Genomic DNA, 16984 nt, shown 5'->3' with positions numbered 1-16984 from the left:
AGTTTTCTGAAGTGACAGCGATGACTGATAACAATGATCGGTCATGATTAGCCTATGTGTGACGCTACTTTTTGCTGACTTCAAAACTCAGTAGCAACTCTAAAATGAGTCAGATAGGGAGCTTTAATTGAACGCTTTTAATTTTAGCTTATAAATACGACATAATCTTTGGCAGTATTTAGCGCACATGAATGCACAGGACGCGTTTGCTGTAGCAGCGCGGACACACATACCGGAAGCGTTCACTCAGATGAGAGCGCAAAAACACAGCACAAAAATGAATGAAACATATCGCTGCAGCTTGAGACAGGCTATTTTAAAAGTAACTGTTCAAAAACACGGCGCATTAAAAACGTGAAGCTGAGTGCCAGTCAAACTCGCGGCGAAAATAATGTGCGTGCTTATTAAGATTATTAGGGTAATCTGCAGGAAGCGCAAAAAGACAATAAAGTGTGAGTTTATTAGTGCGTCATGTATTCACTCAGATAACGACTGTTATTTTCTTCTTAAGAAAAAAAATTAAGATGTTCTTAAGAATATATTTGAGAACTTATTAAGAATTTTTCAAGAATTGCACTTAAGAACATTCTTACGTGAATCCGGCCCCAGATTTTTGCAGTAGCAACAATCAAAGGTAAATACTATAGTAAAGACAAAGGTAAAGACTATAGTAAATACTATAGCAACAAACCCCATCAATTCCCCATTGATTCACTTCAGTAACTGTATATGGATTCTTCTGTGGTTGTGTTGTGGCAGTTGTCTGGTTCACACCTGTCCACCAACAGCATGTTTTACACACACAATCTCACACAAGCCTAAAATATGCGAACCTGACAGAAATGTGATTAACATAACAGAACATAACTCTGGCCCTGACAGTCTTCTCAAATTTAGCATGGATGCATAAATCTGTATAGATTTCCCTTCAGACACTTTTGCTCCAGACATAGTACAGAGCTTAATTGCTGGTGCGTCAGAAGCTTTTCGACATTACAGAGCCTTTCTCTAGTGTTATGTTCCTCCAGGGCAGGAGTTCAATCCAGGCTGGGAACCGTCTAAATATAACATCCAATATCCCAGCTGTCCCGTAGTGCCTCAAGTGAGGGTATTCATTTACTACAGAGCAGCCCGAGGCTTCCAGGTCTTTTTTATGAGACTTTTATATAGTTATTTTCATTTATTGTCTGCTTGATAGAAGAAAGAAGAACAAGTCACAAGGCAATGCTCTTATTTAAGCTTACAGTCACTTTATCTTATTGCCTAGAATGGATGAGCACATTTCAAGGGAACTTATTGTCCTGATATGATTTTTTTTAAATCATAGTGTTAATATCTTTTTTTTTTTTTTGATGATTTGAGTCAGTATAGGTGGACAAAACCTTTAAATAAATAATAGAACATCATCCTAAAAGTGCTTTTATAAAAACCTGTCAGTACAGTGGAATAAGAGTTTTTATACACCTTTATATGTCTTAATAAATTACAAATCCAATTAATGGCCATACACAGGACTGCTGAAATGACACGTAATATATCTGTAGTGCTTTAATGACAATTTCATTCACGTGTGAAAGACATTGGTTTTATTGCCACTTTTAGAGCGTTATATTAATTACTGTCAGTTCACGGCTACAGGTTTGTGAATGAACTCTTCCACATTTTATTGTTAGAATTAAAACGGATATTTGACGCGCACCAGCTATTAACATTTGCATTTTGTGATTCTCCTTTTCCTAGTGAGATGTCATGGCTTCTTTGTCTTTGTGTTTTCTTTTGAATGCTTCAGAGCTCATGGCTGTGCTGTCAGCACTATTCTCAGATGGCGTCTATGCAAATTTATGACAGTGATGAGCGCAGTATTATCAGATTCTGAGGAACTGAAGCATCAAAGGAGATGGAAATGATGTGGAAGAGGCAATTAAGAGCTTATAACTAATCACTCAAAACACCTGTTTTTTAATCCTAAGGGACGTCTGTATACAAACAATGGCTGGGGCAAACAGCTGATTAGTATATTTAAAAGTCTGTTTATTCAACAATCAATGCACAGCCATCAGCATTCATTCACAAATGTATTAATAATTTTTAAATAATGTTTTTGATTTGATACACTGCAAAAAAACTTGTCTTTTTCACAATTTTTTCTTGTTTTCCAGTAAAAATATCTAAATATCTTTAAAATAAGATACAGTGTCGGCGCCAATAGCCTTGTCGTTAGTGCACCGACATACAGCGCAACTTCGCTCGCAGCAACCGGAGTTCGAATCCCATCTCGTGGTTCTTTGCCGATCCTGCTCCCCTCTCTCTCCACCCAATGATTTCCTGTCTATACTTTCCTGTCCAAACAAAGGCATAAAAAGCCCATAAATAAATCTTTAAAATAAGATACAGTACCATTTAAATGTTTGAGATCAGTAATGTTGTTTTTAAAAGTCTCTTATGCTCCCCAAGGTTGCATTTATTTGATCAAAAATGTAATAAAAATATTCAAATAAAAAAAAAAAATTACCAAAAAAAAAAAAAAAAGTATTTCATTTTTATATATTTTAAAAGTAATTTATTACTGTGATGCCAAAGTTGAATTTTCAGCAGTCATTACTCCAGTCATATGATCATTCAGAAGTTATTCTAATATGCTGATTTGGTACTCAAACAACATTTCTTATTATTATCAATGTTGAAAACAGTTGTGCTGCTTAATATTTTTGTGGAAACCGTGATACATTTCAGGCTTCTTTAATGAATAGAAAGTACAAAAGGTCAGTATTTATTTGAAATTGAAATTTTCTGTAACATTATAAATGTCACTTTTATCAATTTAATGCATCCTTGCTAAATACAAGTAATAATTTCTTTCAAAACTAAAAATCTACTTATCCCAAACTTGTAATGTACATTTACCTTTAAAGCAGAATAATATAAGATAATACTTTTTTTTTACCCCATTGGGAAATCAAGTAGTATATTTTCTTGTAAATCCAAAACATCAATGTAAAATTGGTTTAAGTGAGAATAACAAGAAAAAAAAAACAAATAATGCAAAATATGTAAGCTTAAAACAACAAAAACTACACCAAAAATCTCTGTTATGTGCTGTTATTTATTCACCGTCTGCAGTGCGTGGGGTCATCCACGGATACATAAGCTCCTTTTCTACTTGACGCACACACAAAGAAATCTAAAACATTGATTGTGCTTGTTTCCGATTCGGAGCCCTGCAGCGAAGAGTTCAGGTGTTAATGTGAATTGATGCGTCTAATTGCTGTCCTCAGTGAGCCCCTCTGGTCTGGGGGGCATCGGTCCTCTCTATCTTTTTTTTTTTTTTGATGATTTGAGTCAGTATAGGTGGACAAAACCTTTAAATAAATAATAGAACATCATCCTAAAAGTGCTTTTATAAAAACCTGTCAGTACAGTGGAATAAGAGTTTTTATACACCTTTATATGTCTTAATAAATTACAAATCCAATTAATGGCCATACACAGGACTGCTGAAATGACACGTAATATATCTGTAGTGCTTTAATGACAATTTCATTCACGTGTGAAAGACATTGGTTTTATTGCCACTTTTAGAGCGTTATATTAATTACTGTCAGTTCACGGCTACAGGTTTGTGAATGAACTCTTCCACATTTTATTGTTAGAATTAAAACGGATATTTGACGCGCACCAGCTATTAACATTTGCATTTTGTGATTCTCCTTTTCCTAGTGAGATGTCATGGCTTCTTTGTCTTTGTGTTTTCTTTTGAATGCTTCAGAGCTCATGGCTGTGCTGTCAGCACTATTCTCAGATGGCGTCTATGCAAATTTATGACAGTGATGAGCGCAGTATTATCAGATTCTGAGGAACTGAAGCATCAAAGGAGATGGAAATGATGTGGAAGAGGCAATTAAGAGCTTATAACTAATCACTCAAAACACCTGTTTTTTAATCCTAAGGGACGTCTGTATACAAACAATGGCTGGGGCAAACAGCTGATTAGTATATTTAAAAGTCTGTTTATTCAACAATCAATGCACAGCCATCAGCATTCATTCACAAATGTATTAATAATTTTTAAATAATGTTTTTGATTTGATACACTGCAAAAAAACTTGTCTTTTTCACAATTTTTTCTTGTTTTCCAGTAAAAATATCTAAATATCTTTAAAATAAGATACAGTGTCGGCGCCAATAGCCTTGTCGTTAGTGCACCGACATACAGCGCAACTTCGCTCGCAGCAACCGGAGTTCGAATCCCATCTCGTGGTTCTTTGCCGATCCTGCTCCCCTCTCTCTCCACCCAATGATTTCCTGTCTATACTTTCCTGTCCAAACAAAGGCATAAAAAGCCCATAAATAAATCTTTAAAATAAGATACAGTACCATTTAAATGTTTGAGATCAGTAATGTTGTTTTTAAAAGTCTCTTATGCTCCCCAAGGTTGCATTTATTTGATCAAAAATGTAATAAAAATATTCAAATAAAAAAAAAAAATTACCAAAAAAAAAAAAAAAAGTATTTCATTTTTATATATTTTAAAAGTAATTTATTACTGTGATGCCAAAGTTGAATTTTCAGCAGTCATTACTCCAGTCATATGATCATTCAGAAGTTATTCTAATATGCTGATTTGGTACTCAAACAACATTTCTTATTATTATCAATGTTGAAAACAGTTGTGCTGCTTAATATTTTTGTGGAAACCGTGATACATTTCAGGCTTCTTTAATGAATAGAAAGTACAAAAGGTCAGTATTTATTTGAAATTGAAATTTTCTGTAACATTATAAATGTCACTTTTATCAATTTAATGCATCCTTGCTAAATACAAGTAATAATTTCTTTCAAAACTAAAAATCTACTTATCCCAAACTTGTAATGTACATTTACCTTTAAAGCAGAATAATATAAGATAATACTTTTTTTTTACCCCATTGGGAAATCAAGTAGTATATTTTCTTGTAAATCCAAAACATCAATGTAAAATTGGTTTAAGTGAGAATAACAAGAAAAAAAAAACAAATAATGCAAAATATGTAAGCTTAAAACAACAAAAACTACACCAAAAATCTCTGTTATGTGCTGTTATTTATTCACCGTCTGCAGTGCGTGGGGTCATCCACGGATACATAAGCTCCTTTTCTACTTGACGCACACACAAAGAAATCTAAAACATTGATTGTGCTTGTTTCCGATTCGGAGCCCTGCAGCGAAGAGTTCAGGTGTTAATGTGAATTGATGCGTCTAATTGCTGTCCTCAGTGAGCCCCTCTGGTCTGGGGGGCATCGGTCCTCTCTAGGGGATGGGGGTTGACTGCACGGCACGTGAAGGAGCGGAGAATCAGGACTTGTAATTCCAATTCAACACTCCCATTTTCCTCCCTTTGTGTTCTCTCTCCCTCGCTGCTCCAGCTGCAGTGCAGAGATTGCAGCCGAGTCTCCCGTCCGATTGTCGCGTGAGCAGAATGACGTCAGTGACATCACTGCTCCCCAGCCCAGCCATCAGTCTGCCCACGTTGCCATGACAACATTGGCCTGCGGAGAGGAGGCTTGCACCGAGCCCGTGGGACAACGGGGGAAAGCAGCGACAGAATGCGTAAGGAATGCTGCCGTCTCATGCACACCTCTGCTTATTATCACCTCTGAACGAGGACAGCGGCGGCTGTCATGCATATATGGGAATGTGATCAGGGTGCATGGGAAGCTGAGGTTGCAGGGGAATCTGCACGGTAGAGGCGACTGCAGACATGCAGCGGAGCGCACAGAGCCGCAGCTAAGAGCAACACGCAGGGAGGATTAGAACCAGGTTTCATGGTGGTAACTGCCTTACGTTTCTTCTGTACTGTATGTCAGGTTGTGTGTTGATGCTCTCTGCTGCTTGAGATGCCAGCCAGCTCTTCATTGCGCCACATTCATTCACGCCATACGACTGGCTGTATGTTTTTTAAGGTTAAGGGTGATATCGAGGAATGCTGGCATTCATGTGTAATGTTGCTATGATTCATTGGTCAGCCGTTGCGCACAGATGCTTCTTCTGCCTCTGCATTTCTGTGTCTTTAATTAAGATAACAGCTGCCTTATTAATAATTCTGTACGTCACCTGAAGCCACGGTGTCTTGTTTCTCGTGCATTGCTAACACTTGAGAACCTAATGCTGTCGAGCGACCTTTTGAGGGTTTTACACCATAGATGTGTGTTTATAGCAGAAGCATTTGAAACACAATATTACTGACTTAGAAATGTTGTTTTGGAATTGCAGATGTTTAAAAGGTGAAAGGATATCAGTTGAGTCAGTTGAAGCAGATGTAGTCAGTGTGAATGCCTTTAAAGTCAACACATTTGATATCTGACAGAGTTAAGAGTGAAACAAATTTAGACTGGAAAATAAAGTGATTGACTTGATTTTCACACTTTATTGGAGCACACAAAATATTACAGCTATTTGCAGGGATTGTTCAAATAGATGATCTTGGTGATTTTAGCCAAAAAGGACAGTTGTGTGAGGAGTGTGAAATATTGTAAAGACACATTTTTGGTCATACTTTATGTTAAAGGGCCTTAACTACTATGTACTTACATCAAAAAATAACTACAATGTACTTATTGTGCTCATATTGTATTGCAAAACACTTCTGCTGCTATTGAGGTGGGATATGGGTAAGGCCAGGGACAGGTTTGGTGGTATGAGTAGGTTTAAGGGTGGGTCAACAGTGTAATTATAAATGTAATTACAGAAATGAATTACTGATTTAATTACATGCAGGTGTTTTTTTGTTTTTTTTTTAATATAATGTATGTACAGAATAAGTGCATTGTACCAAATGATTAATTTAAATGCAAGTACATATCAGTTTAGGCCACTTAATATAAAGTGGGACCCAATTTTTTTATTTGAAATAGTATCCGTAGGTATGTTATTTACAATAAGATTAGGAAGGGTTAGGAAAGCCCTTCCTTAGGAAAATTAGGACTGACTTTGTTCTGCGTAAACTATTTTGTTTACCATTGACTACCATTTTATGGACAAAAAACACTGAGACCTTTATCAAAATGTCATATTTTATGTTCCACAGAAAAAGTAAGTCATACAGGTTTGGGAAAACATGGGGTTGAGTGAATGATTACAGAATTATGTATGAACCGTCCCATTAATAGTGACTTTAAACCATCCGGCAGGCCAGTTTTAAAAGGAAACTGGGTTTCCGAATTATTTCTATTTAGAAAAGAGATGAATTTTATGTCTTTGGAGTCTGTCAGTAGACTTTTTAATAAACAGTAAATGGGCATGAAAAGCCACAGCAAAGAATTTTCCACTTACCACCACAATATATTAAAAGTTTTGGTATCGTTACACCCTCTGGATGTACGGTAATGCAGTGACTCTGATCGATGTCTGAAACAGTTAGTGGTTCCATATTCTCATATGTGCTTAGGGATCAAATCTGCCTTCATTGAGGTTTTACACTGTTACCATGTGCACTGTTGATTGACAGATCTCCATCCTATCAGCAGGTTTCTGGGGCGGGCTGCAGACGCTCCAGCTCAGACGCGGCCTATGAGCTGGCTGAGTCAGTGAGGGCCCAGCGTGAGTGCCGCCTGCGGCCCCACTACAGCGACCCCATGCCTGCAGACGCCACCAAGCGTAAGCAGCTAGAGATGAAGATCGCCGCCGCGGCACGTTTGCACATTCACCGCAGAGACAGGGACAGTGGTAAGACTCTTTCAGCTGCACTAAGCTTTGCTCACAGTTCTTGCTGTAAGTAAACTTAACTCGTGTCCTAGATTTGTACTGACAATGCTTCATTTAAAAAAATGTTAGGCTTGCTTGTCTATAACCCAAGGGTATCACTTTAGTTGTTATTATGAGACTCTGCTTTTACTAAAACCTGGCCTTAGGTGGCTTTTACTGTAGGTTCGTCACATGCATGACCTCTACCCTGAGGACTGCTTTTATCTTTCTGCACCACAGCAGTTTTTAGATGTAAAGGCAGATACATATCTAGTATCAAATTAGGGGTGCACTGTATACTGTATCAGCACCGTATTGGATATTTTCCATTATTTGTTGTTTATAAATATATTGGTATTACCAAACATTAAAATATTTAATTGTTTCTGGCTATTTTAGGATTTCGATAATCATGTAGCACTAACTTAACATGTAGCACTAAAGAAATAGTGATAGATTATGGCAGAGCACAGTCCTTGTTATTATGAGCAGTTATGTTATTCTATTTCAAACAGGATAATTTGTTATAGAAGATTTAAAAAGGAACTTTCTTAATTTTCTTTTTTAAGTATAGATTTTAAAAAGTATTGATTTATCATCATATATGTAATTTCAGTTATTATAACATGATAATTTGGCGGTTTCTATTTACCATTTCTCAGGTATTTTACCAGTTAGTGTAAACAAGAAGCTATTTGTTGCTATTTACAACACCGTTCAAAAGCTTGGGGTCATAAAGTTTTTTTTTTTTAATGAAAGAAATTAATATTTTTACTCTGCAAGGATACATTAAATGAACGAAAATGCCAGTAAAGACATTTTTACAAAATAATTCAAAATAAATGCTGTTCACTTGAACAGCAACACAAAAAAATGTATCACGGTTTCCACAGAAATACTAAGAAGCACAAATGTTTTCAACATTGATAATAATAAGCAATGTTTGAGCAGCAAATCAGCATATTAGAATGATTTCTGAAGGATCGTGTGACACTGAAGACTGGAGTAAGTTTTACAGTTTTTTGCTGTCTCACTTCCTTCAAAAACATTCAAAGATCTTACTGAACCCAAACTTTCGAATGGTAGTGTACCCTAACAGTATTTAACTTTTTTTTATACTCAGTGTAAATATACCACTGCCATGGTAAATTCATGGGGATGTTTTAAAGTTCAAAACACCTATTAAAATATTTAAGTGAATTTTTGCTGGTTTTTCTGGTCTCTTTTTGTTTTATCTCTACTCTCCCAATGCAAGTGATTTTAAAACTAACATTTTAAGTTTTTTTACAGTTTTATTAGACTTTTTTGATTATCTGTATGTTATTAATGTAACTACTGTTATGAAATTCTGAGAGCTGATCTTCAGAGGTTTGTTTGTTCTTTGTCATCAGTGCCAGGCACAGCCAGAGGCCGCTCGGAGCCCAGAGGTGAGGAGAGGAGCAGGGGCCTGGGTGTGAGGCGCTCAGCACAGCACCGCTGGAGTACCGTCAGCAGCCTGAGCGCAGACAGCGGTGTCGTAGGCTTGAGCGATGAGCGTGAAGATGAGGAAGACCCCCGCCGCCCCCGCCACAGTGCCGGAGCCGAGGTAGAACGTGTGGACAGCGGCATCGGCCCTGGACTGGCTCGGGGCTGGAGGAGACCCTCGCCGTCCCTCAGGGCCTGGGACGCTCAGCAGCCCTGTCCCGACTGTGGACACAAAGAGGGGGCCCGCGAGGAAGGCATGTGTGAACGCTGCTCCAAGCTACGCACAGAGCGCAAAGAGGCCATCCTAGAGTTTCTCAACACTGAGTCGAGTTATGGCGAGGACCTGCGTATCATCAAGGAAGAGTTTTACTGCCCCATGCAGAGTGCAGGGCTGCTCACAGCAGAGCAGCTGGCCGTGGTCTTCAGCAACGTTCAAGAGCTCATTGATGTCAATGACAGGTTCACAGAGCACCTGCAGGACAGCATTGATCAGGCTTTTGATCAGGTACGGAATGCTGGTGATTTAAATTTCACTTTCCATAATCCGTGACCGACAGAGGAGCATCTTGGCGGCAGGGATTTAAAACTTTAACAAGACTCAAATTGATACAGACAGAGTGAAAGACTGGATTTTTTTGATCAGACAGGGTACAAGTGATTTCATAACATTTCAGCCGGTTTATATATATTGTGTATATATTATTTATCTCGTATAAGATGCATTTGGTTGAGTTGCGCTGCAGTAAAGCGCTTCATTGTAGTACTACGGTGATTATCTCTTCAGCGCGAGCAGGACAAACAACAATGCAGAATATTAATAACTATGACTGGGACTCTCATATACATAAAATTATAATGAGAAAACCATTATAATACAATGACACTATGGACACGGTCCGTGTCACTAGTTAAAATTGCTTATTTCTCTGGATTTAAACATTCTTCGAAACATTTGGGATAATGTAAGTACACAAGTCAGCAAAATATATAACACTGTTCTAGTGGTTTTTGGATATTTTAATAAAAAAATCTTACATATTGTGCCTTTAAACAATAAATGTCGTTTTAGCACTGTTTAATGTGGAGTGACAGATCGCTGTAGCGCGGCGCGCCTCAATAAGCGGCAGCGTGTAGCGCACGTGGACTGATCGTCTCCTCCACAGTGTCAGCACAAAATAAACATGACTAAACATCCGAAGGTAAAGTCACGTAAAGTCACATTTATCTCAGAAAAAAACATATTTGGTGACCATAAACTCATTAGTCAGATAGAAAATTAAACTGTAGAGAGGGGCATTTTGCTAAATATATGCACCATATAACATATTCATTATAATTTTTACTGTTCTTCAATGTTTAATTTATGTAAACCCAGCCCTAATTATAATGAGAACACTATTATAATAAAACGCTGTGAATTTTTAGAGTTTAGTTGCCGTGTTTCTGCACGTTGTTGTGTGAAGAACGTGTTCACAAAAGGAGTTCATTCAGAGCAGCGCAGACACGTTCATGTATTTGGGGAATTTTGTGCAGATAGCCTATAGCCTAAGTCGAAATATTAACGTTATGTTGTATAAATAACGAAGCGTATTCTATATGAGATAAATGATGAGTTAAATCCCATTGATTAAAAACCTGCTGCTTCATTCTACTGATCATCTTCAGCGCGCGCAGCTCAAAACAGAAATGCAGAATATTAATAACTACTGTGATATACATTATAATGAGAGCACTATTGTAAAAAAATTTTTTGTGAATTCTTAGGGTTTCGCTGATGTTTAATTTTAACTCCTTAAAAGACGTTTATCTTTTAATCAAAACATAAAACATTATTTACCCCGTTTGTATCTGCGAGGCGTCCGTTACACATTTTCACTGTGTGTTAACGTCAGTAATTATGTCTGACGAGGACACCCCTAATATATATGTATATATGTCAGTCGATTAAAAATTTTCGATTGTCAGGCTGTCAGTCGATTAAAATTTTTTATCTAATTAATAAGTCTAATCTAATTTTATCTAATTACAGGATGTGGCGATTAATTAATCTAATTAATCGCAAACTCAATTTGGCTTTGAAAATACCCACAAAAGATAATTTAAAGGGGTCATATGATGCTTTTTTTAAAGATCATTATTTTGTGTATTTGGTGTAACAGAATATGTTGACATTCTTTAATGTTCAAAAAACACATTATTTTTCAAATACTGTACATTATTGTAAGTCCTCTATGCCCCGCCTCTCTCAAACGCTTCGTTTTCTACAAAGTCCCTCCTTCCAACAAGCGCAGTCTGCTCTGATTGGCCAGCTGAACCAGTGCATTGTGATGTTTTAGGGGGGCGTGGCAGAGTCTTAACTTTGATAAAGAATATCTCTTTGGTTTTGAGACTTTAGTCTTTGCAACTTCAGGGATCTTATCTATGCACAATCAGCTTGTAACACTCCAAAGAGAAAGGAAAACTTGAAATCGCATCATATGACCCCTTTAAAGCTATTATTGTGTTAAATGTGAAAAGTATCAAGTAGACATTAAATAGCAGCTTTAAAGAAAATTCAACATAACATTTTTTACACTTAAATGTTTAGGCTACAACAGCCTAACATAAACCTATGGAACATAAAAGAAGATGATTTGAGAAACATCTCAGTATTTATTGTTCATGCAATGAAAGTCATTGGAAACCAAAACAGCTTTGTTACCAACATTCTTCAAAATACCTTCTATGTTCCACAAAAGAAAGTAAGTCATACAGGTTTGAAACAACATGAGTGTGAGACTTTTTATTGTGTAACAAGTTACGAAAACGACGACAGAATAATGACACTGACATTAAGCCTGACAACATCTCATCTGACTGCAGATATTGAATCGGGACAGCGTGTTTTTCTCAGGCTCTCTTTACTTAAACTGCATCTGCATTTACTTAAAATGACAGAAGTGTCAACAGCTTTCACGCATGTCTTTCAAAATAAAAGTTTCACATCAGATTTAGAATTACTTTTTTGCTGTTGATGTTGTTTATTTGACTATACACTCCTCAAACTACTCAGAACGGTCTTGCAACCCTCTTTTGGGTCACGACCCACCAGTTGAGAAACGCTGCATTAGACTGTATATTAAATTACAGTATATATATTTAGTGAGGATGCATTAAATTTATCTAAATTGACAGCAAAGACATAAGTGTGTCTATATTTATTGCATATATATATATATATATATATATATATATACTGTTATAGCCTTATTATTTATACTATTTATGTATGAATATAATGTCTTAGAGGACTTCACAAAACCCATTCCCCTTTAGTTTGACAATGTTTTTATTTTATTATTTAATATTTTGTATTTTTAGAGGATTTTATATTAAATTATATTAATTATATTCATGGAATAGTTATGATCCATTTATTACCAGTTGCAAATCTTGAATGCTTTGGAGCACAGACTTAAGTTTATCTTTTTAAGTGAAAAAAGTTTAAAACTTTGTTTTTAAAAAGTGAAAAAAAAGTTATAGAAGTTTAAGTATATTATTATGAAAAATGCACAAAAATGCAATTTTTACATTTTATATGAAATAAATAAAAATGTGTGACTAACCAAAACTGTGATAAAACCAAAGCCATAAATGTAAACAAGTTGTGTTCCAAATTTGAGGTTGATATCTCAAATAATGAGCTAAGATCTTGAGTGAGATTTGAAAAAAGAGTACAATTTTCCAATGCAATCATTTTTGACTGCAAACAGTACAGTTTTAGGGGGGCGTGGCAGAGTCTTAACTTTGATAAAGAATATCTCTTTGGTTTTGAGACTTTAGTCTTTGCAACTTCAGGGATCTTATCTATGCACAATCAGCTTGTAACACTCCAAAGAGAAAGGAAAACTTGAAATCGCATCATATGACCCCTTTAAAGCTATTATTGTGTTAAATGTGAAAAGTATCAAGTAGACATTAAATAGCAGCTTTAAAGAAAATTCAACATAACATTTTTTACACTTAAATGTTTAGGCTACAACAGCCTAACATAAACCTATGGAACATAAAAGAAGATGATTTGAGAAACATCTCAGTATTTATTGTTCATGCAATGAAAGTCATTGGAAACCAAAACAGCTTTGTTACCAACATTCTTCAAAATACCTTCTATGTTCCACAAAAGAAAGTAAGTCATACAGGTTTGAAACAACATGAGTGTGAGACTTTTTATTGTGTAACAAGTTACGAAAACGACGACAGAATAATGACACTGACATTAAGCCTGACAACATCTCATCTGACTGCAGATATTGAATCGGGACAGCGTGTTTTTCTCAGGCTCTCTTTACTTAAACTGCATCTGCATTTACTTAAAATGACAGAAGTGTCAACAGCTTTCACGCATGTCTTTCAAAATAAAAGTTTCACATCAGATTTAGAATTACTTTTTTGCTGTTGATGTTGTTTATTTGACTATACACTCCTCAAACTACTCAGAACGGTCTTGCAACCCTCTTTTGGGTCACGACCCACCAGTTGAGAAACGCTGCATTAGACTGTATATTAAATTACAGTATATATATTTAGTGAGGATGCATTAAATTTATCTAAATTGACAGCAAAGACATAAGTGTGTCTATATTTATTGCATATATATATATATATATATATATATATATATATATATACTGTATATAAATGCAATGTTTCTTCTATTTCAAATAAATACTGTTCTTTTGAACTTTCTATTAAATATTCCTGTAATCCTGAAAAAAAAATCTATAACGGTCTCCACAAAAATATTAAGTAGCACAACTGTTTTCAACACTGATAATAAGAAATGTTTCTTGAGCACCAAATCAACATTTTAGAATAATTTCTGAATGATTATGTGTCACTGAAGACTGGAGTAATACCTGCTCAAAGAAAAAGTAATGGCAATGGCAAACCTAAATTAAACAGTGACTGTCTCCCCACAGGGCGATGAGGACCTGCAGACTGCGTGCATTGGAGAAATCTTCTTGGAGTTTGTCAACATGCTTCCAGCGTTTCAGACCTACTGCCTGCAGCAGTCCACATCTGTGAACATGCTCAACACACTGGAGAAAGAAAAAGAGCTTCTTAGGTACACATAATACATAATATAAACTGCTTAACTGGTTTTCCACTGTCATTCAGTGTTACAAATAAAGGTAGTTAAGCATCAGTTAGTAGGTCTTTTCAAATATAATCCTTCAGGATTGTACATGCACTATGCACTTAATATTGCACTAGTTTCACCATTAATAACAGTGACAACCATGACTGGTTATGTTCGTCTGTGATTGGTTCATGAGATAAATCCCGTCACTTGTTTTGGTGTGCGTTCGTGAATCAGTTTGAAACTTTGAATGAACAATATAATGGCATTAATGGGAAGACTAATTTAAAAAAGTTGTTTGTTATATCAAAATGATGTGTAAAATGGCATGAAAACATGATCTGTGGGGTTTTTTAGTGAGTAATCAGCTTGGTAAAAGTAAATCTGTGTCTGTGACCAATATTTACCGAGCTTTGATGACTGATGACCCGAGTCATTAATATAATTAATAATTAGTAATTAATATAATTAATCTATATAGTCTATAACATTGATCAAGTTAACTATTAAAAAGAATAGCTGAACATAAGTTCACAAATAAAATATGTTGTTTAAATTGTTACTGCCTTGAGTTATTTTGGAATAAATGTAAAATGCTTAAAAACACATCTTAATGAGATTCATACTTGGCTTTAATAAATAGAGTATTGATTACATTGTTAATGTAAAAATATAAAACAAAATTGTTTTCTTTTTCTAATAGTGAAAGTAATGTTTATTTAAACAAGACAATGTGACTACATTTGATTTAAAAATTGATTTAAAAAAAATATTTGCCTCCTCATTTCAGAACACCATCAGTGTGTGTGTTTATACATGTAAGAAAGGTCTCTAGTGTTTTTTTTTTACAAAGAACAATTTTTCGTTAAATGTTAAGTGTTGTAATTAGTAAAGTGGTTAAAGCTTTTTTTTGCCAAAATCAAGTTTTTTATTAGGTTTTTATTTTGCAATAATAACTGGAAATTATTATTAAGCCATAATTTCATAAACTAGCTAGTTAACTTGATGACTCAGCACTAAAAATGTATACCCACAATGTTCAATACATCACAAAATGTTTACGTTTGCAGTGCGTAGTGAGCCAAGTGACAGTGAACTAGCCCAGAACTCTTGCATGTTATGTATGCAATATGTGACTCAAGTTAAAAGTATATCAAAGTTTGCTCCTTTACATCCCTCAGGATATTCCTCGATGTGTCCCAGAATGACAACACAGCACTCAGGCGCATGAACTTGCGCTCCTTCCTCATGGCGCCGCTTCAGCGTGTGACCAAGTACCCATTACTGCTAAGTCGCATCAGCAAGGTCACCAACGAATGTCATCCAGACTACTCCCGCTTAAAAGAGGCCAAGAGCCGCGTGGAGTCCCATCTAGAGCACATCAACATGAAGACCAAACAGGAGGGGACCGCCACATGGTCCTTGCGCTCTTTCCGGCGCGACAGTCGCAAGAACCGAGAAGTCATCAACATTGAGATGAGAGAGCTGTCGATGAAGACGGTGGGCTGGACGCGAGAGAGCACGCGCTTCATCATGGAGGGGCCACTCCAGTTGGCGCAGCCCGCCGATGGCCAGTGGCTTAAGAAGGGAAGCAAATCCCTCAAATTCCAGAACGTTCAGAGTTTACTCATGGTACGCACCCTGCGCAATGCAGACACGGTGACTGAAGGGAGTCTGGAGACCTCGGAGACGGTGCAGGACGGTGTACTGGTGCTCATCAAGGACAAGAGCAGCGGGAAGTTCAGTGTGTTACGGGAGCCAATCCATCTGGCGAACTGCGTGGTGTCCGCCGACGCCGACTGTGAAGACACCTTCGAGGTGCTGGACATCCGACGCGAGGCCTTCGTTTTCCGTGCCTGCGACAAACCTCGCACTCAGCAGTGGTTTCGTCAGATCAAGAGATACGCTTGTGATTTGGGATCCTGGAGAAAGAGACGCAACGCTCTCCCAAATATCATGATTAACACAACCCAGAGCCGGTCCTGAGACTGAGCCCTTAGCAACACATCCCTCATCCCTTCCCAGTATAACTCTGATGTAAATAATAATAAATAAAAAAAATCTATATTTTGTTGAGCGAACAGTATTTGTGTGGGGAAACCGTATCTAAGTAGATGTTTCATTACCACTGGACTATTACATTGCAAGGTTTTACTGTGATTTGACTGAATATTAATATAGACTGCAAGAGGGCACTTTGTATGAGTGGAAAGCAAGTAAATGACATTTGGGAAGAGGAAAAATCCACTGTCAAGCAAAAAGTAATGCCCCTTTGGCATACCAAAATGAGGGCCTTGTTAGGCACCTCACTGCTGCACTTGTAAAACACTGATTGTACGACCAGTTTTCTACTGAGAAGAAATGTTCTGTTGTGAAGAGGTATTTGTGATAAGCATGAGGGAACATGCTTGTTATTAGATGGACTTTGTGGACTTTTTAGTATGCACAAGAGAGTGGAAACCTGTTTTGTGTGAAGACTGAGGTAAAGCTGATTTGTTTTCAGATCATTGTAATTCCCTCTTCCTCTCTCTCTCTTCCGTTACCATCTTTCCCCACTGCCATTCAGGAGCAGTTCTCATTTTTGTATCACTGTGCTGGTTTACAAAACAGCAATAATCTTTATTGTATTATGTAGCAGCAGTCGAGCTGTTTTTATTCACAGGTACGCATATTCTTGTG

At 36.7% G+C, this 16984-nt stretch overlaps 1 protein-coding gene across 1 annotated transcript in view; it reads left to right on the top strand.

Moving 5' to 3' along the window:
- The window catches only part of LOC107723691 (uncharacterized), a 41160-nt gene extending 24428 nt beyond the window's left edge, over positions 1–16732 (top strand). Inside the window, exons 4-8 of the mRNA XM_016532401.1 lie at positions 5403–5586; positions 7503–7701; positions 9111–9688; positions 14145–14290; positions 15487–16732. Of these exons, the coding sequence (XP_016387887.1) occupies positions 5403–5586; positions 7503–7701; positions 9111–9688; positions 14145–14290; positions 15487–16291 (1912 nt within the window). The 3' untranslated portion in view covers positions 16292–16732. The remainder of the gene's footprint in view (positions 1–5402; positions 5587–7502; positions 7702–9110; positions 9689–14144; positions 14291–15486) is intronic.
- The last annotated feature ends 252 nt before the right edge of the window (positions 16733–16984 follow it).

This window comes from Sinocyclocheilus rhinocerous, unplaced genomic scaffold (assembly GCF_001515625.1).
Source record: "Sinocyclocheilus rhinocerous isolate Xijiao unplaced genomic scaffold, SAMN03320098_v1.1 scaffold755, whole genome shotgun sequence".
Classification (NCBI taxonomy): domain Eukaryota; kingdom Metazoa; phylum Chordata; class Actinopteri; order Cypriniformes; family Cyprinidae; genus Sinocyclocheilus; species Sinocyclocheilus rhinocerous.
This window is presented reverse-complemented; position numbering and strand designations above follow the sequence as displayed.